Source organism: Pieris rapae, chromosome 3 (assembly GCF_905147795.1).
Source record: "Pieris rapae chromosome 3, ilPieRapa1.1, whole genome shotgun sequence".
In the NCBI taxonomy this organism is placed as follows: Eukaryota; Metazoa; Arthropoda; class Insecta; order Lepidoptera; family Pieridae; genus Pieris; species Pieris rapae.
In genome coordinates this window covers 4,467,049-4,484,599 of record NC_059511.1, presented here as the reverse complement: position 1 = coordinate 4,484,599, position 17,551 = coordinate 4,467,049, and the positions used below count along the sequence as shown (strand labels likewise).

The 17,551-nt window shown below is 33.7% G+C and overlaps 1 protein-coding gene across 1 annotated transcript; it reads left to right on the top strand.

The window, feature by feature from the left end:
• Positions 1-1,075: 1,075 nt before the first annotated feature.
• On the top strand, positions 1,076-16,953 carry LOC110997063 (RNA-binding protein 12). Its single transcript, XM_022265028.2, has 3 exons — positions 1,076-1,480; positions 1,879-2,043; positions 13,804-16,953. The coding sequence occupies exons 2-3, from the start codon at positions 1,901-1,903 to the stop codon at positions 16,622-16,624; spliced, it is 2,964 nt and encodes a 987-aa protein (XP_022120720.2). The 5' UTR covers positions 1,076-1,480; positions 1,879-1,900; the 3' UTR covers positions 16,625-16,953.
• Positions 16,954-17,551: the final 598 nt, after the last annotated feature.

Below are 17,551 nucleotides of genomic sequence, written 5' to 3'. Positions count from 1 at the left end.
TGACAAAGAAAAACATGCACAGTTTCTATAAAAAATATTATATAGAATATAAAACGTAGAATGTGTTTTAATAATATCTATGTATTTAACAACAAAAAAAGCAAAAAATAATATTTCTATAATTAATTTCGTTTCCGGTTTATGCAAAAATGTTTCAATCTAATTCATAGTCGTTAAATACATTTAAAGAAACTAGACTAGAAAAGGGAACGAAAATCTATACTAACATACATAACTTTAGTTTTATTATTGAGGGTTTTATTTTACTTTTCGAAATTATGTTACAGGTACTCTCTTTAACTTTACCCTAAATATTTATCATCTTTAACAGCCATTATTTGCGGCCAGATTTAATTAGGCAACCATATATGATACTATACCATAACATATGGTACCTATATTATAAACGCATAAATTTGTCGAAATCATACATGTTACACCTGCTGACTGCAAAGAGGTAGCGCAACGGCAACCGAGCCTTGATATAGACGATATTTTATTTAATAAACACGTGAACGAAAATACTAGCGACCAAATTTTGATATGCAACTTAGTAGACATATTGTTCCCATAAATAATCCATATAAATATAAACGAAAATTTGTTTTTTAGCAAATAAACAATGAACTGACTAATCCTGTAGCGGGATCTTAGACTATAATATTTGATATGGTGCTTGAGACAAAGTCACGTTTCGACAGTTGTAACTCGAAGTTAGACTCAATAAGAAACAATTCAACAACAAATACATCAAATCTATAAATTATCTTATCTTTATAACTAAACTCAGTTAATCACATATATGTATTTACATCTAATATCCCAGCATCCACGGCCCACATATAAATAAATAAATGAAGGGAATAATCTTGTTGCACGCTGAGTTAGGTCAAAACTCAAATAACTTCAGTTTAAAAATCTATAATCGATTATCTTAATGATTTATTAATTAGCAATCGGGCATTAAATTAAGAATATGAGATAAGGATGATATTTAATAATGATTATTTAATTTAGGTATCATTATGGATAAGTTAATAGATAGATTAAATAAGTGAAAATGGATATGGTTCGCTGTAAAAAGAATATAGCTTTATATTTTTCAAAGCAGTAAAGTGCAAAACTAAAGTAAGGGTAATGCGTCTCTAAAAACACTTGTCTTATGTCAGATAATAGTTCATACTTCACAGTTCACAGCTTACAGCTGTCATTCATCATATTGGCGTGCCGCGTGAATACGTTTTTTGAAACTGATTTCTGAAGACGGGAAGCCATTTTGTTTTAAATTCAGCCACGAAACAGGAAACAATCTGCTTGTTCCTATTTGTACTTTTGAAGATACTCCGTTCTGGATACTGGTTAGTAGCTATAGCTTCAAGAAGTAAATGCTTGTTTCTATTCGAAACTCGTGTTAGTAAAATGAAGCATATATTGAATAACCAAAACTAGTGCGTGACGTGGAATATTTTTTAAGTATTAGGTAAGTAATCCCTATTGTTAGCGCATAAAATGCGTCGTTATTGTTACAAACTATTTTTCTTAGGGCCATTATCCTCGTTATTGAAATCACTAAATAGACATTTGTAGTTATAGCACGTCGTTTAAGTACTATTCTAGATTGCAGTATTGTTATTTCGAATATTGTTAGAGAAGAGCAAATCCCTCGCTGCCTCCCTTTCTATATACACTTTGTATAACTTGTTACTCCACTTATTTTGATTACTATGTATACAACATGGTATATTTTACTTATATGACAAATTAGATCTATGATGGGCTGTGCATTCAATAATTTCTAGACCTAACGTCTCAAACTTGTTGTGAATCAATTATAATTATGTATGAAATGAAATAGACAGCCATCTCCCTGTTTTATAGGTGCTGTCATACAAAAGTAAACATGAGTGTGATCATAAGGCTGCAGAATCTTCCTTGGTCAGCCAATGCGCTTGATATTAGAAATTATTTTCAAGGCCTTTCTATTCCGGAAGGGGGAGTGCACATCGTAGGTGGAGAACTTGGCGATGCATTCATAGCCTTCAGGTAGCTATATGACATACTTCATAGATTTATATTTATGCATTACTGTGATATTTTAATTTAAGATTAAGTGGTAATAGCTGATCTCTTCAAAATATTTAAGGTGTATCTACTTAAAGGTGATTTTATTAAAAATAAAAAGTTAAAAACTGTGTACATAAATAAAGAATATATTGTGACATGGTTTATATGTTGGGATGTCAATCAAAACTATATTAAAATTAATGCTGAACTATTCACATTTATTACTATTCAGTTTTGATTTATATTCTTGAAAGCTATGTAGGGAATATTACAATCTCCCCAATTAAAACCACACACAACAACAATGACATTCGTAACATCAACTTATAATTATTGTAGCTTATTTCCAAGTTCATAGCAGATTAAAAATATTACTTATACTAGATACCTTACAAACTCACAGTCCTTCAAAACTGTGATATGGTAAGTCATTTCCATAAAAAAATCATAAAATTTGATAAATCCATACCAGAAATTTACTCTATTAAGACAATAACAGTTCTTAAACAATGGGCCCTGGTAAGTACTAATAAAGTAAAACAACACCATTCGAAAACATTTTGTTCTATAAATAATATATTAGTTAACAAATGTATTTTGCTCATTATTTTATTGTTACTATAAAACAATATAGGTACCTTCTGTTTTACTAGATTTATATCATACACTACTTACCAAATAAAAATAATTTAAAAAAACTAATGACCATTACAAATTTTAGAATATCTGTAAAAACTAAAGCTTGCTTAGATATCATGGTTTCCACACAATCCTTATGGTCTCAATCAATCAGCAAAAACTGCTAGCTATCAGCTACTGTGATATACCTGCATAATACTTAAAAGTATGTAGCTATATTGACCAGAATATACCTTCAATTGATAGGGCTGTTTCAATCTTATATGAATGTGTTTAATGCCCAGACCTCTATGAATCATTGAAAAATAATAATCATAATAAAGTTCAGACTAAATAAAGTCATGATGAATCAATGAATGACTTTGAATAAAGTCTAAGACCAAGAAATTAATATACTTGATAACTTTAGACTCCACATGGAATTAAGTTCCAAACAAGTTAAAATGGTACAAGCTTTTTTCTAGTATATATCAAACTTGTTAACATTTTAATAATTTGTAATTTAGAAGGATAACTTAGGCAATCATCCACAGTGTTATTTCTAGTTTTACAATATACCTAACATGCTTGAATATTGCATTGTTCTTCTTATATTTAAGTTTTGTGGGATATCTGCCATTTCATTTAAAATGAGTTATGGAGCTTACCATTTGGCAAGATACAGTAATGTTTGTGGCCGCTTCATTATCTTAGTTTTACAGTCCACCATATTAGTCTATGGAATGCTAAACTAGTAAAATAAAGAATATAAAAAAAGCATATTGTATGGAATATTGGCTATGGCTTGGATTAAAAATACTAGGGTTAATGTGTATTATTCTTTAAATTCTTGAGAACCTGCTGAACTGATTTCAAGGACTATCAAAAAATTTAATCATTACTAGAATAGACAAAATTCATTATTTAACCTGGTAATACAGTTTAAATCTACTCAACTAGATACACTTCATTTAAATATAACCCTGTAAAAGGTGAAGAAATTCTGTCCTTCTTTCAACACAAGCAGATATGTTCTTAGTACTTCATCGAAAAGATGTCTGGAGTTCCAAGGATGAGCATGGAGTACGAGTATAAATTAAAATAATATCTGAAACTAGTACATTTTAGGTATTCAACATTAGAAATTATTCCTCATCAAGACATAGATTCTTTATATACCCGTTTGAGTCTAACTGGTAGTATGTAATGGCGTGTCCACTAAAGTATCAAAAAGTTATCTGCATTACAACTTACGCCTAAAGCCCAGTTACAGATACCACCACAAGATGGAAAAGGATATAGGTATATCAGCTATCTTATTTGAGTCCTCTCTTTTAATAAAAAAAACTCGAATATCTTATAATAATTAATATTGTTGTATAAACTGGCCTGCCTAACTTGGTACATATCAACATGGAACATTTTGCTATGCTAGCCCAGTTTGGTGTTTCGGAATGAAAACTTTCAGATTGTTCTGTGAATTTTTCTCTATGTAAACCTTTTCCCAGTTCAATCATAAGTTTTTAATAAAAAAATAGGGGTCAATCGTAGGGGGATGAAATAATAGGGTTGTTTGTATTTTTGTATGCTGCATCATAAAAAAGTAAAAACAATAAATTTAGTCTAAGAAATAAAAAAAATCTTTTTGGGTGGACACCCTAGCTTAGGGCTTTGAAAGATAGATAGTAGCCGATTCTCAGACCGACTGAATATGCATAATAAATTTCATAAGAATCAGTCGAGCTGTTTTGGAGGAGTAGTTGGGAACGAACATGATACTAGAATTATATATATAGAGATAAATTGTCACTCTCTGAACTGTTGACCCATAAAGGGAGTGTTAATGTTCTGACATCACTGTTAACCTAGAAGATGTCAAATCGGTGGAGTTGCTGAATATTTTATTACCTTTACGTAAGTAATATATTTTAAATCGTTTAAAGTGACGGTGAAAGGGTACATAATTTTAGGTTCGAGTCTCAAATCGACGTAAAGGAGATTATTTTAAGAAGTACATAAAATAATTTCATCGCTTGTATTTGAATTCTCAAATACAAGCGATGAAATTATTGATATATTATATGAATATATCAATTCTGATATAATATTTTCGTGATCACATTTATTGAACTAAACTATCTTATATTTTTAAAATATGTAGTAAATTTCCGCATTCGAAAAAAAATTATTCTCAAATAAATTACTTATCGTATAGAAACATTTTTTGCTCAAAGCAATACTATACTCTACGTTTAAATTTGTTTCACGTTTCTTCAGATACGTGAACCCAATTGAAGTTGGGTTTAAAATTAAAGCCCATTAAGTTCAGATCTTGAATAAATTTGGTTCCTGTAGATTTTCAAATATACGTCTACTGCACAACTTCATTTCGGTATGATAACGATTTGATTTCAAATTAGAGTGAGTTTGAGCTAACGTGACGAACTGTTAAAAATCGTCCTCTCGATGGAAAAATATTGGTGATATTTCTTTGGTAATACGTTTTGCGCTTTTTGCAAGCGGTTGCGGAACCGTTTCAGATCTATCCTGTCATCATCTGACGATGAAGATGTCATAATCATAAGGGTCAGCTTCAGTATTTCCTCGACGTCGCTGTCGTGGTATCTAGATTAAGGTGTCTTCGATTACTTAAATGGATAATGATCTAATTTTTATGAAGATTTTAATCTTCATTTCAGTTGAATTATTATCTGAAGAACTTGCACAAATTGTTCTATTATTATCTCTGTTATATATTATATATCTGTTAAGTAATAAGGCTAAATGAATTTGGACATAATTTCAAGAACCCAAAGACAAAACACATTTCTGGGCAAGATGGCGTCGGGACAGTAGCTATGACGCATGCCAGTAAATACGTAAACAAAGGTCACAAACTGTTTTCTTAGCTTTGATCATTACTAAATGATCATTCTTAAATGTCACAAATACACTTCTAATATTTTTATTTTTATTAGGATAAGACAGTCGTTAATATTTTAATTACGTACATGTTGCGTCATCGTTGATTCGACTGTTTTGTGTTACGTGACGGACGTATCAATCTTATTCTTTTATGAAAGATTTTATGATTATATGTAGGTATTGCCGGTGCTTAAAAACCATGCTTTGTACATATTACGCTAGATACCCCCTATTTTATATCGTTCTATCATAAAGAATATCTAAAATGAAAAATATAATTGTCGTAGGTATAGAGACCGATCATTATCGAAAGCTTCGTGATTCTTTTGTCGAAGGCATAGTTCAGGCATGGTAATTTCGGTCAATGTCTATCGTTGACATTGCTAAGATTCTCAAGGAATGCTTGCGAAAACTAACATCAGATAAACTACACAGCGGATAAGCTAATCTGAGGAGGTGCATTTGCCGATACTACGTAATATGCGTAAGGGAAACCGCTGTTTCAAGCGCAATCATCATACCTACTGATGAGATTTTGAAATTAGCCCTAATGTTTATAATGTTTCTACGTTGGTAGGGCTGGCGGCTGGCAAATATTGTTTAGTAATATTTGCACTATAACTTATTGATATTGGTGGACCTTTTTATTTTTTTAAATATTTGTGGGGAAGATATTTCTGTAAACACTACAACATTGATAAGTTGAACGATGAGGCACGGCTTGGAGACATCGACTTCTACATACTGGTCGCAGGCACGCTTCTCTCAAGATCACAGAATGAGTTGCAACAAACACAAGTAGCAGTAGGACTTATTTTTGATTGGAACTCGTCAACAGCCTCAGGACGTGTTGTATGCGCGCAAATTCGTTTTTATCGGAATTGCAATGATTGTCTATTAGGTAGGTACGGCCCTACCACTTTTGCATCACTAACGAAGTTAGATTATAATGAAATGTAAGCATCTTCTTATCTATTCTATCAAATTTAATTCATTTCTAGTTCTCAAATTTTGCTTTTTGTCTTCTGAGATACTGCTTTTAAATTTGCTGGAATGAAAATATATAAATGAATTCTCTTAAATTGCTGATAAAAAAACGCAATAAAATATGATTTATGAAACTTTGTACTTGTGGCTGGATACTACACTGCCTAAACCAAAAATTCTTCTATAATAGATAGATAAATCGAAACTACACCTACGCCTCTAATGGGAAATATGAACAAATGATCACCTAGTGATGGCGACCTCAAGTGTCCATGTAGTCAGCCGTATATTATATATCATAAGAGGCTGACTATTAAATTCTTTCTAAAAAAACTCGAGTCGGTATCGGGTTTTCAATCTCTCTGGAATATGTTGAAGGACTAATGGTTTCATGTTATACGTAGTGTTACTATTAATTTCAATCACCGCCTTATCTTGATCGACTGCGTGTTGTTTTGTTCTATTATCTCAACGTGTTCCTATATCGCCCATGCCTGCTGATGCTTAGTTAACGTTATTTTTCTTCTATATCCAGTAGAGCATGATGTAATAGTTACACTTCCTTACAATTTACTTGGCGATTAAAAAAAAGTGTAAAGTTCTTTGTCAGTTCTTTTTATCCGCTCTACGCCCGACTAACCGCTGCTGTCCCTAACCTAACAGGTAGCCTAATAAGTATAAGCTAAATAAATTAGTAAAAAAATATATCAATTTTACTATGAAGCTACGAAATATAAGACACTAGGTTTTAAAAAATAAAGCTAGTTGCAGGCTGCAGCCACAAAGGCATCGCATGTAAGATAACTTACACAAGTTTTGTGTTGGATTTTCGACCTTCTTTTTGTTATAAGAAGTCCACGTCAATTCTTACGAGAATCAGCACCACTCACAATCGAAAAGTTAAATTATGATGTTGAAAAGCTAGCAATAGTTTATTGAGGTATGGAGTAGGTATTTATAATATCTGACGAAATCCTTAAAGTTACAATAATGATCATTTTATATTAGCAAGGTAAAATGAGTTTCAATTAGTTCTAAAAGTATTAAACTGAGGACTCAAATTCTTCCTAAAGACGAAAAAATTTCATGAACATATTCTGTGGATTCTGCACTTGACTACCGTCTTACGTCCGAACCCAATAATTAATCCACAATCTCAGGTTGAAAACAATCTGAGATCAGACCGTGGCAGTTGATCGATCCACTATCTGCATCCCAATAACCGAACCCTATGAAGACAATCCATTTTTGGCGACGGATAGAATACACTCATATTTGATAATCCATATACCTAAACCAAATTCAGTAAATAAAACCGTAAAAATAATATTAAAATATACAATATGTTTAAAACATATCAAACAGATTTTAATTATTTTAAAAACTGGTTTAAGTTAAAATCTTAAGAGATATGATATTGGCACAGTTGAATTGTCATTTTCATACAAAGATCTATTCACATACACCGATCCGACCTACCCTGGATAGCTTGTATCGACAGGTGGCTATTACATTCCATCGATTGGTTATTGGCACACTCATCAATATCTGGATTGAGATATGGATGGTCAAAAATGGACTGTGGTAGGTTATTGGGTTTTGGCGTTACTGGTTACGTTGGCTACAACAAAGTCGGCGTGAACGCAGGTCAGTTTGGTCGGTTTATCGTACAAAGTTACTGTGAAAATCACTTAAAAATAATTTGTAAAGCTGTGTTGTTTTTTCTTGTTAGTTTTCTTTTCATTGCTGAATCGTGTAACGGAATTTTATGTCTAATTAAAATATGACTGATGATGGGTACTAATACCTAAGATTTATTCAATATGGTACATAAACCAAACGTTGCCTGTATTATCGTGTCATCATTATTTTAAAACAAGCTAAACGACGACTTAAATACAGCTAAAGCATACTTAACTTGATCAGCATAAGAAAGTTGAAATAGTCGGTAGTAGAAGCGATATAGCAATCGCATGTTAATTATACGTGTATTGTAATTATTAATAAGTATATTTTATTAATAATAATAAGTACATTAGAAAATACCTACTAATTCAACCGTAACGTCGAAATTTTATACGTACCTACAGGCTGCCATCCCCAAGGGTTTCACTTCGATAAGTTCGATATATTTTTTAACGAAAAAACTGATGAAAAATGACTGGACATTTTCAGCAATTCCATGGATGAGCTTTCGCCGAGTCGTTTTAGAAACATTCCTGTGTTAATTATTTCCTTATTCCTATATAATTATGTATTTACAGTGTATATTCGCGGATGCGAGGCGGACCCATGCGATTTCTTTAATACAAAGGATCTCCTCGTGATTTGTGTGGTGCGATATTGCGGACTATTCGAATGTGAGGAAGTTGCATGGATCTGGTTAGCGTTTCGCCTTCTGAAGTTCTTATGAGATTATCACACATGTATATCCTTTCTATAACATATTTTCATATGAATCGGATTGTCCTCCTTGTACCATGAGCGTTGTTTGAGAGCAAAAATATTTCTACCATGGTAACGCGCAGTACAAAAACATAAGTCGGGATCGGAATCACTACGACAAAATAAAATGTATTTTTATATACACTGTCCGAGCTCTCGTTCCAGAATCTTACTCTAATAAGCTAATACATCTGATGGTCTTAACTCAAAAAGGCAATTCCTTAATACAATTAAGAAAAAGGTTTGTGTGTAAATTTATTGCATTATGGGGATGCTATAAAACATCTGCGATGGTATCGATTCAATTTCACAAATCATTTACTGAGTTACGAGATTGAAGGATTATTGTAGGACGGAATTGATTTCCGGACATAGGTGTATCACGTTATTTCCACCTACATAATTTTTTTTACAATATATATTTCACATACCTTATTGTAGCCTAGTTAACGATTATTTTTAAGCCCGGATCCCTTGGGCAGAATGCCTAGCTAACCCCGAGGGCCCATTTTAAGGGCGTGTGATGGGCTGAGTTGTTTTAAGTGGGTGGGGTTTTCGCTACCCCTCTGAATAGCAGAGGGATTTGAGTGAGAACCGAGCCCCACAGTCCCCGCGTCAAGCTCGACATTCTTGATACGGGCCTGCATAAGTGCATTTTCTCCTTATTAAAAAAAAGTTAACGATTATTATAATGTTCACAAATTTATTATTGACAAAAATACAAAATCGCCGCGATTGTTTCTATACTTATTTAAAACATGAATATTTTTGTTGTTAATTTCTTGAACAAAAAAGGGCAGTGTTTTATTATCGGGGAGGTCATCGAATGAAATGTGTTCGTTACATCATCTACTTATACAAAATATAGTTTATTTTGCAGTGATGCGTAAACTAAACCTATCACACGAAACTACTACGCCACGTAAGTGGTAACCTCCGAGTTACATCACTCAACGTTTTCTCTTTCATAACAGGAGAATAGCAGTCGATGGGCTCAACACCAACGACTTGAATTGTTACAAGCTGCAGCACGGTTACACGGAGATGAAAACCTTATTACTTAAAGAGAATTAACAACTTCTTAACTGCTCTATTTAGTCGATGCATTTCTTTCACTGCTAGTCTCCGAATCCTATACCTATATATCCTTATTCAGGCAATTCTACAAAGTGACAGCTAATATGTCTCTGTACGCAAGTTAGCCACATTTTGCGAGTACCGGGACCCTGCTGATAGAAACTAAGCTATTGTTATGATTCATTGCTGCAAAATTACGTGGAGTATGGTGTAATGGTAGCTCTTGTTAAACACAACTATGTTAGATATTATTATAACAGGCGAAAAAACGATTCCGGAGGTTTTCCTGCCATCTCTTCTCTTTCGTTCTATGTCCTTTATTTAAAAACTGCGTTTGATGTTAAAATACAATATTCGCTGATGTTCAAAAGTTATATTTGTATGAATTTTTTATTTTTACAAAATGATAAAACTTCATTCATAAAAATATAGTTTTGACGTAATTGATCTTACGCTAGTCCCCAAACTAGGGAGAGAGAGAACATGGAAGTTTTACTAGAAAATAACTTAAAACTACATTATTTGCCCGGAGCCGCTTTACCAATTATATCTTCTCTTTCAATGATAGATTGATTTTAAGTAAAATTGATAATAAGTATGTACTTTTTTAATTTATCAAATATAATTAATCTGTAATGAATGCAGTAAAAATTAAATAGGTAAAAAGAATCTAGCAGAATCTACTTATATTGGTAATAAATAAGTAATAATAATAAACCAACAACAAAATCGAAACATAAGTAATTTGTTTATATTCTTCACATGGTCAGGTGGCGGATTATATTTTTGTAACTAAATATATATAAACAATTTATAACTAATAATAGCGTTCTCTAAATTTAATTTTGATTACAGCAACTACCTGACGAAAAAATTACATAGTTTCAGTTTCTTATCACGGGCTATGTACTTATACAATATACGCTCGATAACTATATCTGGCATTAATTCGTGCGTAAAGTGTAAAAATAAAAAATGTCACATTTAAAAACATTATCTCTACACGTCGAATATTTATTAGGAACATATATATAATGAATAAATAAATAAGGATTTTGGCAGTTATTAGTTTATAACTAATTATAATATATATATATTATAATTAGTTTATAACTACCAAAATCCTGCGACATAGGGTAATTGCGATTCATAAGCTATTTCAAATATTTGGTCGTGATAAATAACTAAAACGAATGATTAACCCAAACATTCTGTTTTCTTCTACCTAACTCTAAATAACTAAAATATATATGTGTGAAATGTTAATCATCTTATTTAAGATGGGAAATGGGAGCAAAGAGATAGGATTAGGCAACACTATTATCAAAGCGATGACTAAATTTAATTTTCTTTAGCAATTTATTTATACCTACATGTTATTGTTTACTGAGATGTAGGGATGACGTGTAGTCTAGGTCATTAACCTTTCTATTATTTAATAATAATAATAATAATAATTTATTCATTGCACGAATATGGTATAAAAAGTCAAGGTGGTACAATTGTCAGTCGTTCGCATATTCTGCCACACACAGTGGCGCGCAAATTTATCTTAGTTTAGATTTTACATTATTAGTCAGATTCATATCAATTAAGTCAATTATCATACATAATTAAATTTATATAAATTACCATGTCTCACACAAATAATCGTTTATTGAGTAGTACGGTTTTTCTAAAAGTAATGCACTAAGTCGCTTTTTAAAGATTCTTGTCGGAAGATCTTTAAGTTCTTTCGGTAATCTATTGTAAATTTTAATTGCCATACAGAAGGCGTTTTTCCGAAATAATTCTAAATTTATTTTTGGCACAGCCAATTTCTCCCCATGTCTACTACTTACTACATTCGATTTAAAAATATGTATATTTCTGTGTACGAACAGGGACATTTCTAATATATAAATACATGGAAGAGATAACACTTTGAGTCTCTTAAATAGAGGCACGCAACTATCAATGCAATTTGCTCCACAAATTGCTCTAATACATTTTTTTTGGGCCTTAAATACCCTATTCACTTCGACTGAATTTCCCCAAATTATAATTCCATATCTAATTATAGATGCAATATATGCATGATAAGCAGCTAATACCGCAGCATGGTTAACAGTTTCCCTTAGTCGTTTTAACACAAAGACAAAACGGTCTATTTTGTTCTGTAATTTTCCAATATGTGATTTCCAATTACAAAATTTATCTATCGTTATACCTAAAAATACACACTCGTTCATTATGTCCAGTTTATTGTGTTTATATTGTACGTCTATTAGTGTTTTAGAGTTATATGTCTGAAAATGAATTATGTTAGTTTTGGTCATGTTTATTTGTAGGTTATTTGAATTCATCCAGTTTAAATTACATAACAAATTGTTTTTTTAGTTGTCGTTGCTAATGGTGTATGCGTAGAATGTCGGAGGAGTTTGATCATTAAATTATTAATATAGAAAAGACTAGAAAGAATTTTAATAGGATAATAATATACTTTTGATTGCACGAGTTTAAAATATTTTTTTCATGGATTTCTTGTAAGATTTAAATGAATTAAATATAAAGCAGAAGTGAGTGAAGTATATGTATATCTGTAAACTTATGCAGGGGTGGCATTAACTGTTTCGCTATTCAGCCACTTGTATGTTATTCTTTCTATTAAATATAGTTAATAGAAAGTTGGCTGGTTATTAAGTCGTGTGGCAGCAGTTGTCGAGTAATTTAAAAAGACTAAATTTGTTAAATACTCCGAGAAATCTGTGGGTATACACTATACATGCCTAAATGTGTGGGGTATCTTTCAATATTCGAGTAGTTTAATTTGCTGCTATCGAATTACCATACCATCTTCTGAGCGTGTGTTGAATAGGTAAGTTTTATTAGATAGTTTAACCAATTGGTTGATCAGGTATGATAAGTATCATGACTCGACCTCAACACAGGATATACATAATAATAATAGCATTATTTGATTCCATAACAACTACAATGATAAGTTCATATAAAACAATAATTAAGAAATTGATTAAAAATTATACATTATATTAATTGAGTTCATGCATTTAATTGTATTTATTTAAATTGAATGTATGAACCTCATACGGGTAAAAGCCTCCCCCAAGGCATGCCATGATTCTCTATCCTTAGCTATATCCATCCAACTTCCGCCCGCCAGCACTGTTAATTCATTTGACCATCTGGCCTTTGGTCGATCTCTTGTTCTGGTGCCTCTTGGCCCTGACCATTTCGCTGACCTTAGGCCTTTTGTTGCCCTCAACACAGGATATACTCCTTAATATTTTAATCAAAATTAGAGTATGTTGGTATTTGTGTTTAATGACATACATATAAATAAACTATATTTTCTATGATTTAATCAAACTAAAATAATCGTATTAAACTTTGAGTCAGTGTTAAAAGTTTTTAATAATTTGGATTTATTATTAAAAGTTATTGAATAATAAATCCATACTTGTATAAAAATAACTAATATGTACTTACATTAAAAACACCTTTAATAGATTTTGCGCTAGTAATAAAGATAATAAATGTAACCGATTCAAAATCTTTCCTTATGCTTTCAATACAGGTCTTTAAAATATCATTTAATTTAAAACGCGAGTCGAAATTTCTTAATAAATATATTTATAAAAGTTACAAAACAATTGAATATTGACCATCTACAAAATTTTGTTTCAGTACTGACGAAGATGCGCGTCAAGGGATGATGCTAGATGGAGGTAAAATAAAAGAAATTCAAGTTAAGCTTCTTCTTAGTTCACGCTCAGAGATGCATAAAGTTATCGAAGCGGCGCGACAAAGTGTACCAATTTTATCACTCGCTACATCAGCGCCGCCGCCAATCGCCGCTCACGTGCCACCATCCATACCCAAATCCGTGCCAGTCTCAGTACCTACTCCGCCTATTATCACCCCATTTTCTGCAGCTCTAGGCTCCAACCCTCTAGCTAGCTTCGGCATACCAGGCCTTGGAAATCCACAAGAAATACCCCAACCGGCCGTTATAGAACCCCCTCCACCACTCATAAGTCCCTCTCACAGCCAATCAGCTGATGATGAGAGGGAGAAGGGGAAAGATGGAGATAAAATCGAACGAAAAAAGAAAGACGATAGGCGACGATCCAGGTCGCGGTCCAGATCACGGGATCGAGATAGAAAAGATCGAAAAAGAGATCGTAGAGATCGGTCCCGGTCACGGGAAAGGAGACGTCGCGACCGAAGCCGCAGCAGAGAACGTCGCGATAGAAAGAGAGATAGAAAAGATCGTAGCTATTCGCGTGATCGTTCTCCACGAAGATCGCGTGACAAGCGTAATAACGATAAGAAGATATCTCCGCAATCGTCACAAGAACGGGCAATGAATGCTCTCAGTGACGCTAGTCGCTCGCCATCGCACTATGCTAGCAAAGTTGCAAACATTATTGGTATGACTAATCCAATAATGAATAACGGACTTCTTACGAATTCTAACCAAGTAACTCGCTTCAATGATCCGTCTATGGCTGAAGCGTTGAATAAGCTGCAGGAATTAGGAAAGAAAAGAAATCCTAATGCATTCCAGGGAGAACAACAAAATGGTAATAAATTCTCTGCGGTGCAAAGTGGCCCAAATCAAAGAGGAGGTTATCGTCGTGAAGGGCGCCGATTCGATAGTCCAGATAGTATTAATTGCTGTGTAGTGATTAAAAATGCGCCTAATCATACAAGCTATGGTGATGTTCGCCGTTTCTTTCCCTACATGATTGATAAACATGGTATAAAAATGATAAATGATAACACAGGGCGTCGAACAGGTACTATTTACGTACGTTTTTGTGACCCTCAGTCAAAACTTGCAGCTTTGCAAAGAAAAACAAATGAGCTTAAAGGTGCCAAGGTTGTAGTCGAGAACCTAGAGGACGATGTATACGACTCCGCAGTCGACTCGTTCTTGCCCTATCGGGAAGATAATGACGTTGAAGATGAAAATAAGGCTGAAATGACAAACAAAAATGTCACATCTTATAATGTACTCAAATTATCGGATTTACCGCACTATGTAAAAGAGCATGATATTATGAAACTGTTTAGTGACTTCTCTTTACTGTCTATTATAATGGACGATTGTCGTATAACACGTTCAAAAATTGCGTATGCCCAATTCGTTAAAAGTGAGGAGGCAAGAGCAGCATACGAGCGTAAAGATACTTATGCGTTCGGAAGACGTCAAGCGACAATAACACCTTTGACTGAAGAAGAATATGAAGATGTTAAACATAAATTTGACAAAAGCAATGCTCCGTCGTCGAATAAAACAGAAATGTCTTTACCTCGAGACCCGCGTCAACGTCGACAAGAAAATAGTGGACCAATAGTGCCACCTACGCCAATGATGATGCAAACTCAGCCACATGGGCCTGGGTTCTTCCCCAACCCCTCGTTCCCTCATAACATGCAGGCCTTTTCAGCTCAGAATGGAGCTCAATTTGGTTTTCCTAACCAAGGCGTAGTAGACCCTAGAACCGCAGCGGCAAACTGGGCTTCTCGTCCGCAATTTCCCAATCAGAATACGTCTTTTGGAACTCAAGGTCCGGCTGTGGTTAAAAACACTAATATGCCTGATGAAGCAGAGGAAGAACCTCTGGACTCAGTTCTCATGAAGGGTTTGCCGCGCAACGCTACAGATAGAACTATTGTTCACTTCCTCTCCGATACTGGAGCCGTTCCTTCAAGGATCCATTTGATGTTGGACTCAAATGGACTTCCGTCCGGTGATTGTTTTTGTGAATTTAGATCAGAACAGGAAGCTAGACAAGCTGTATCAAAGCATGGACATATGTTAGAAGGTTGCCGAATTACAGTAGATTTGGTTATGAAAAGCGTAGTTGAAGATGCTTTAGAGGGCCCAAAAGAACCAAAGAACACGCAAGGCTTCATGGGTAACGGCCCGACATTCTTTGAAGCTCAACGAGGTGGGTTCGGAGAACCACACCATGGTTTCAGAGGTCGTGGTGGCTATGACCGAGGAGGTTTTAGAGGTGGCTTTGATCCTAGCCGTGGTGGTTTCGATCGCGGACGTGGAGGATTCGATCAAGGACGCGGTGGATTCGAAGGTCGAGGTGGATTTGACCGCGGTGGTTACAGAGGTCGCGGAGGCTGGAACGAACGGGCGCGAGGATTTGAAAGAGGCAGAGCCCGCGGCCGTGGCCGAGGAGTTTTCGAAAACGGCCCACGCCCGACCGAAGATGAGCCGGACCCGGCCCTAGAAGACTTCGGAGCCCCTGGCTGTGTTGTTTCTATGGAGAATGTACCATTTAGAGCAAGCGTGGATGATATTTTAGCCTTTTTTAGTGATTTTGAACTAACACAAGATGATGTTATAAGGCGTTACAACGAGCGGGGTCAGCCCACAGGTGATGCGCGGGTCGCGTTCCGAACTCCATTTGACGCACAGCGGGCGATCAAAACGCGACATATGAACACTATTTTCGAAAGACGGGTTAGTCTCACACTGATGTAGCGTGAACCTGTTTGACCATAGTTAAGAATTGAAGTGATAGGAGTGTAAATATGACCCACCGAAATATGCGTGGAAATGCTTAACTACATTAAGTAGCGAATGCGATTTTGAGAAATGTATATTTTTAACTCTCACATAAGTTAAGCGTCGCAAAAGTGAATGTAGTAAAATCTCGGAATAACGAGAAAACAAAATAATAAAAAATAACTTAGTTTTTCAAACCAAATTATTTTTTATCGGCCCTTTAAAAATGTTTGTAAATAGTAATTTCACACTAGTCTTTTATAAGATAAAATAGGGTTATCAAATAAAATAAAGTAATGATTAAATTTGTGGATTTATTTTTCCAAAAAACAACATCCTGACAATTTACATTGCAACATATTATGATGACATGAAGGTAACATTCTTATCTCATTAATAATTATAATATTACAATAATTATGAACGCTCATATTATAACAAATTTCCAAGCTCAACAAAAACAAATTTTTACCATATTATGAAAGAGAGCTGTCATTATTTCAATACTGACCTATTGAGCTAATTTTTTTCATAAAAATTAAAACTCAAATCAAATTACTGCTTCATCAAATTGATGAAATTTTAAATCTTATTTCGAATTGACGTAATGATAAAATTTTGAGAATTATTACAGTAAAAACAATATTATAACTCGAAACTAAATTGTAATGGGTAAAATACCAAAATTAGCATAATACAATATAGTATTGATTAAAGATACATATTTGTACTGTGAATTATTTTGACAGCTATCCATAATTACTTCATTGGTTTACATTATACTTGAAGAAAAAATCTAGTAATTTGTAGGAACTGTTGAAATTGCTCGAGATTTATTTTAACAGTAGAAACCGGAAATCACGTCAATCGTCTTATCAAACCAAAGTACTACACTGCTATGTA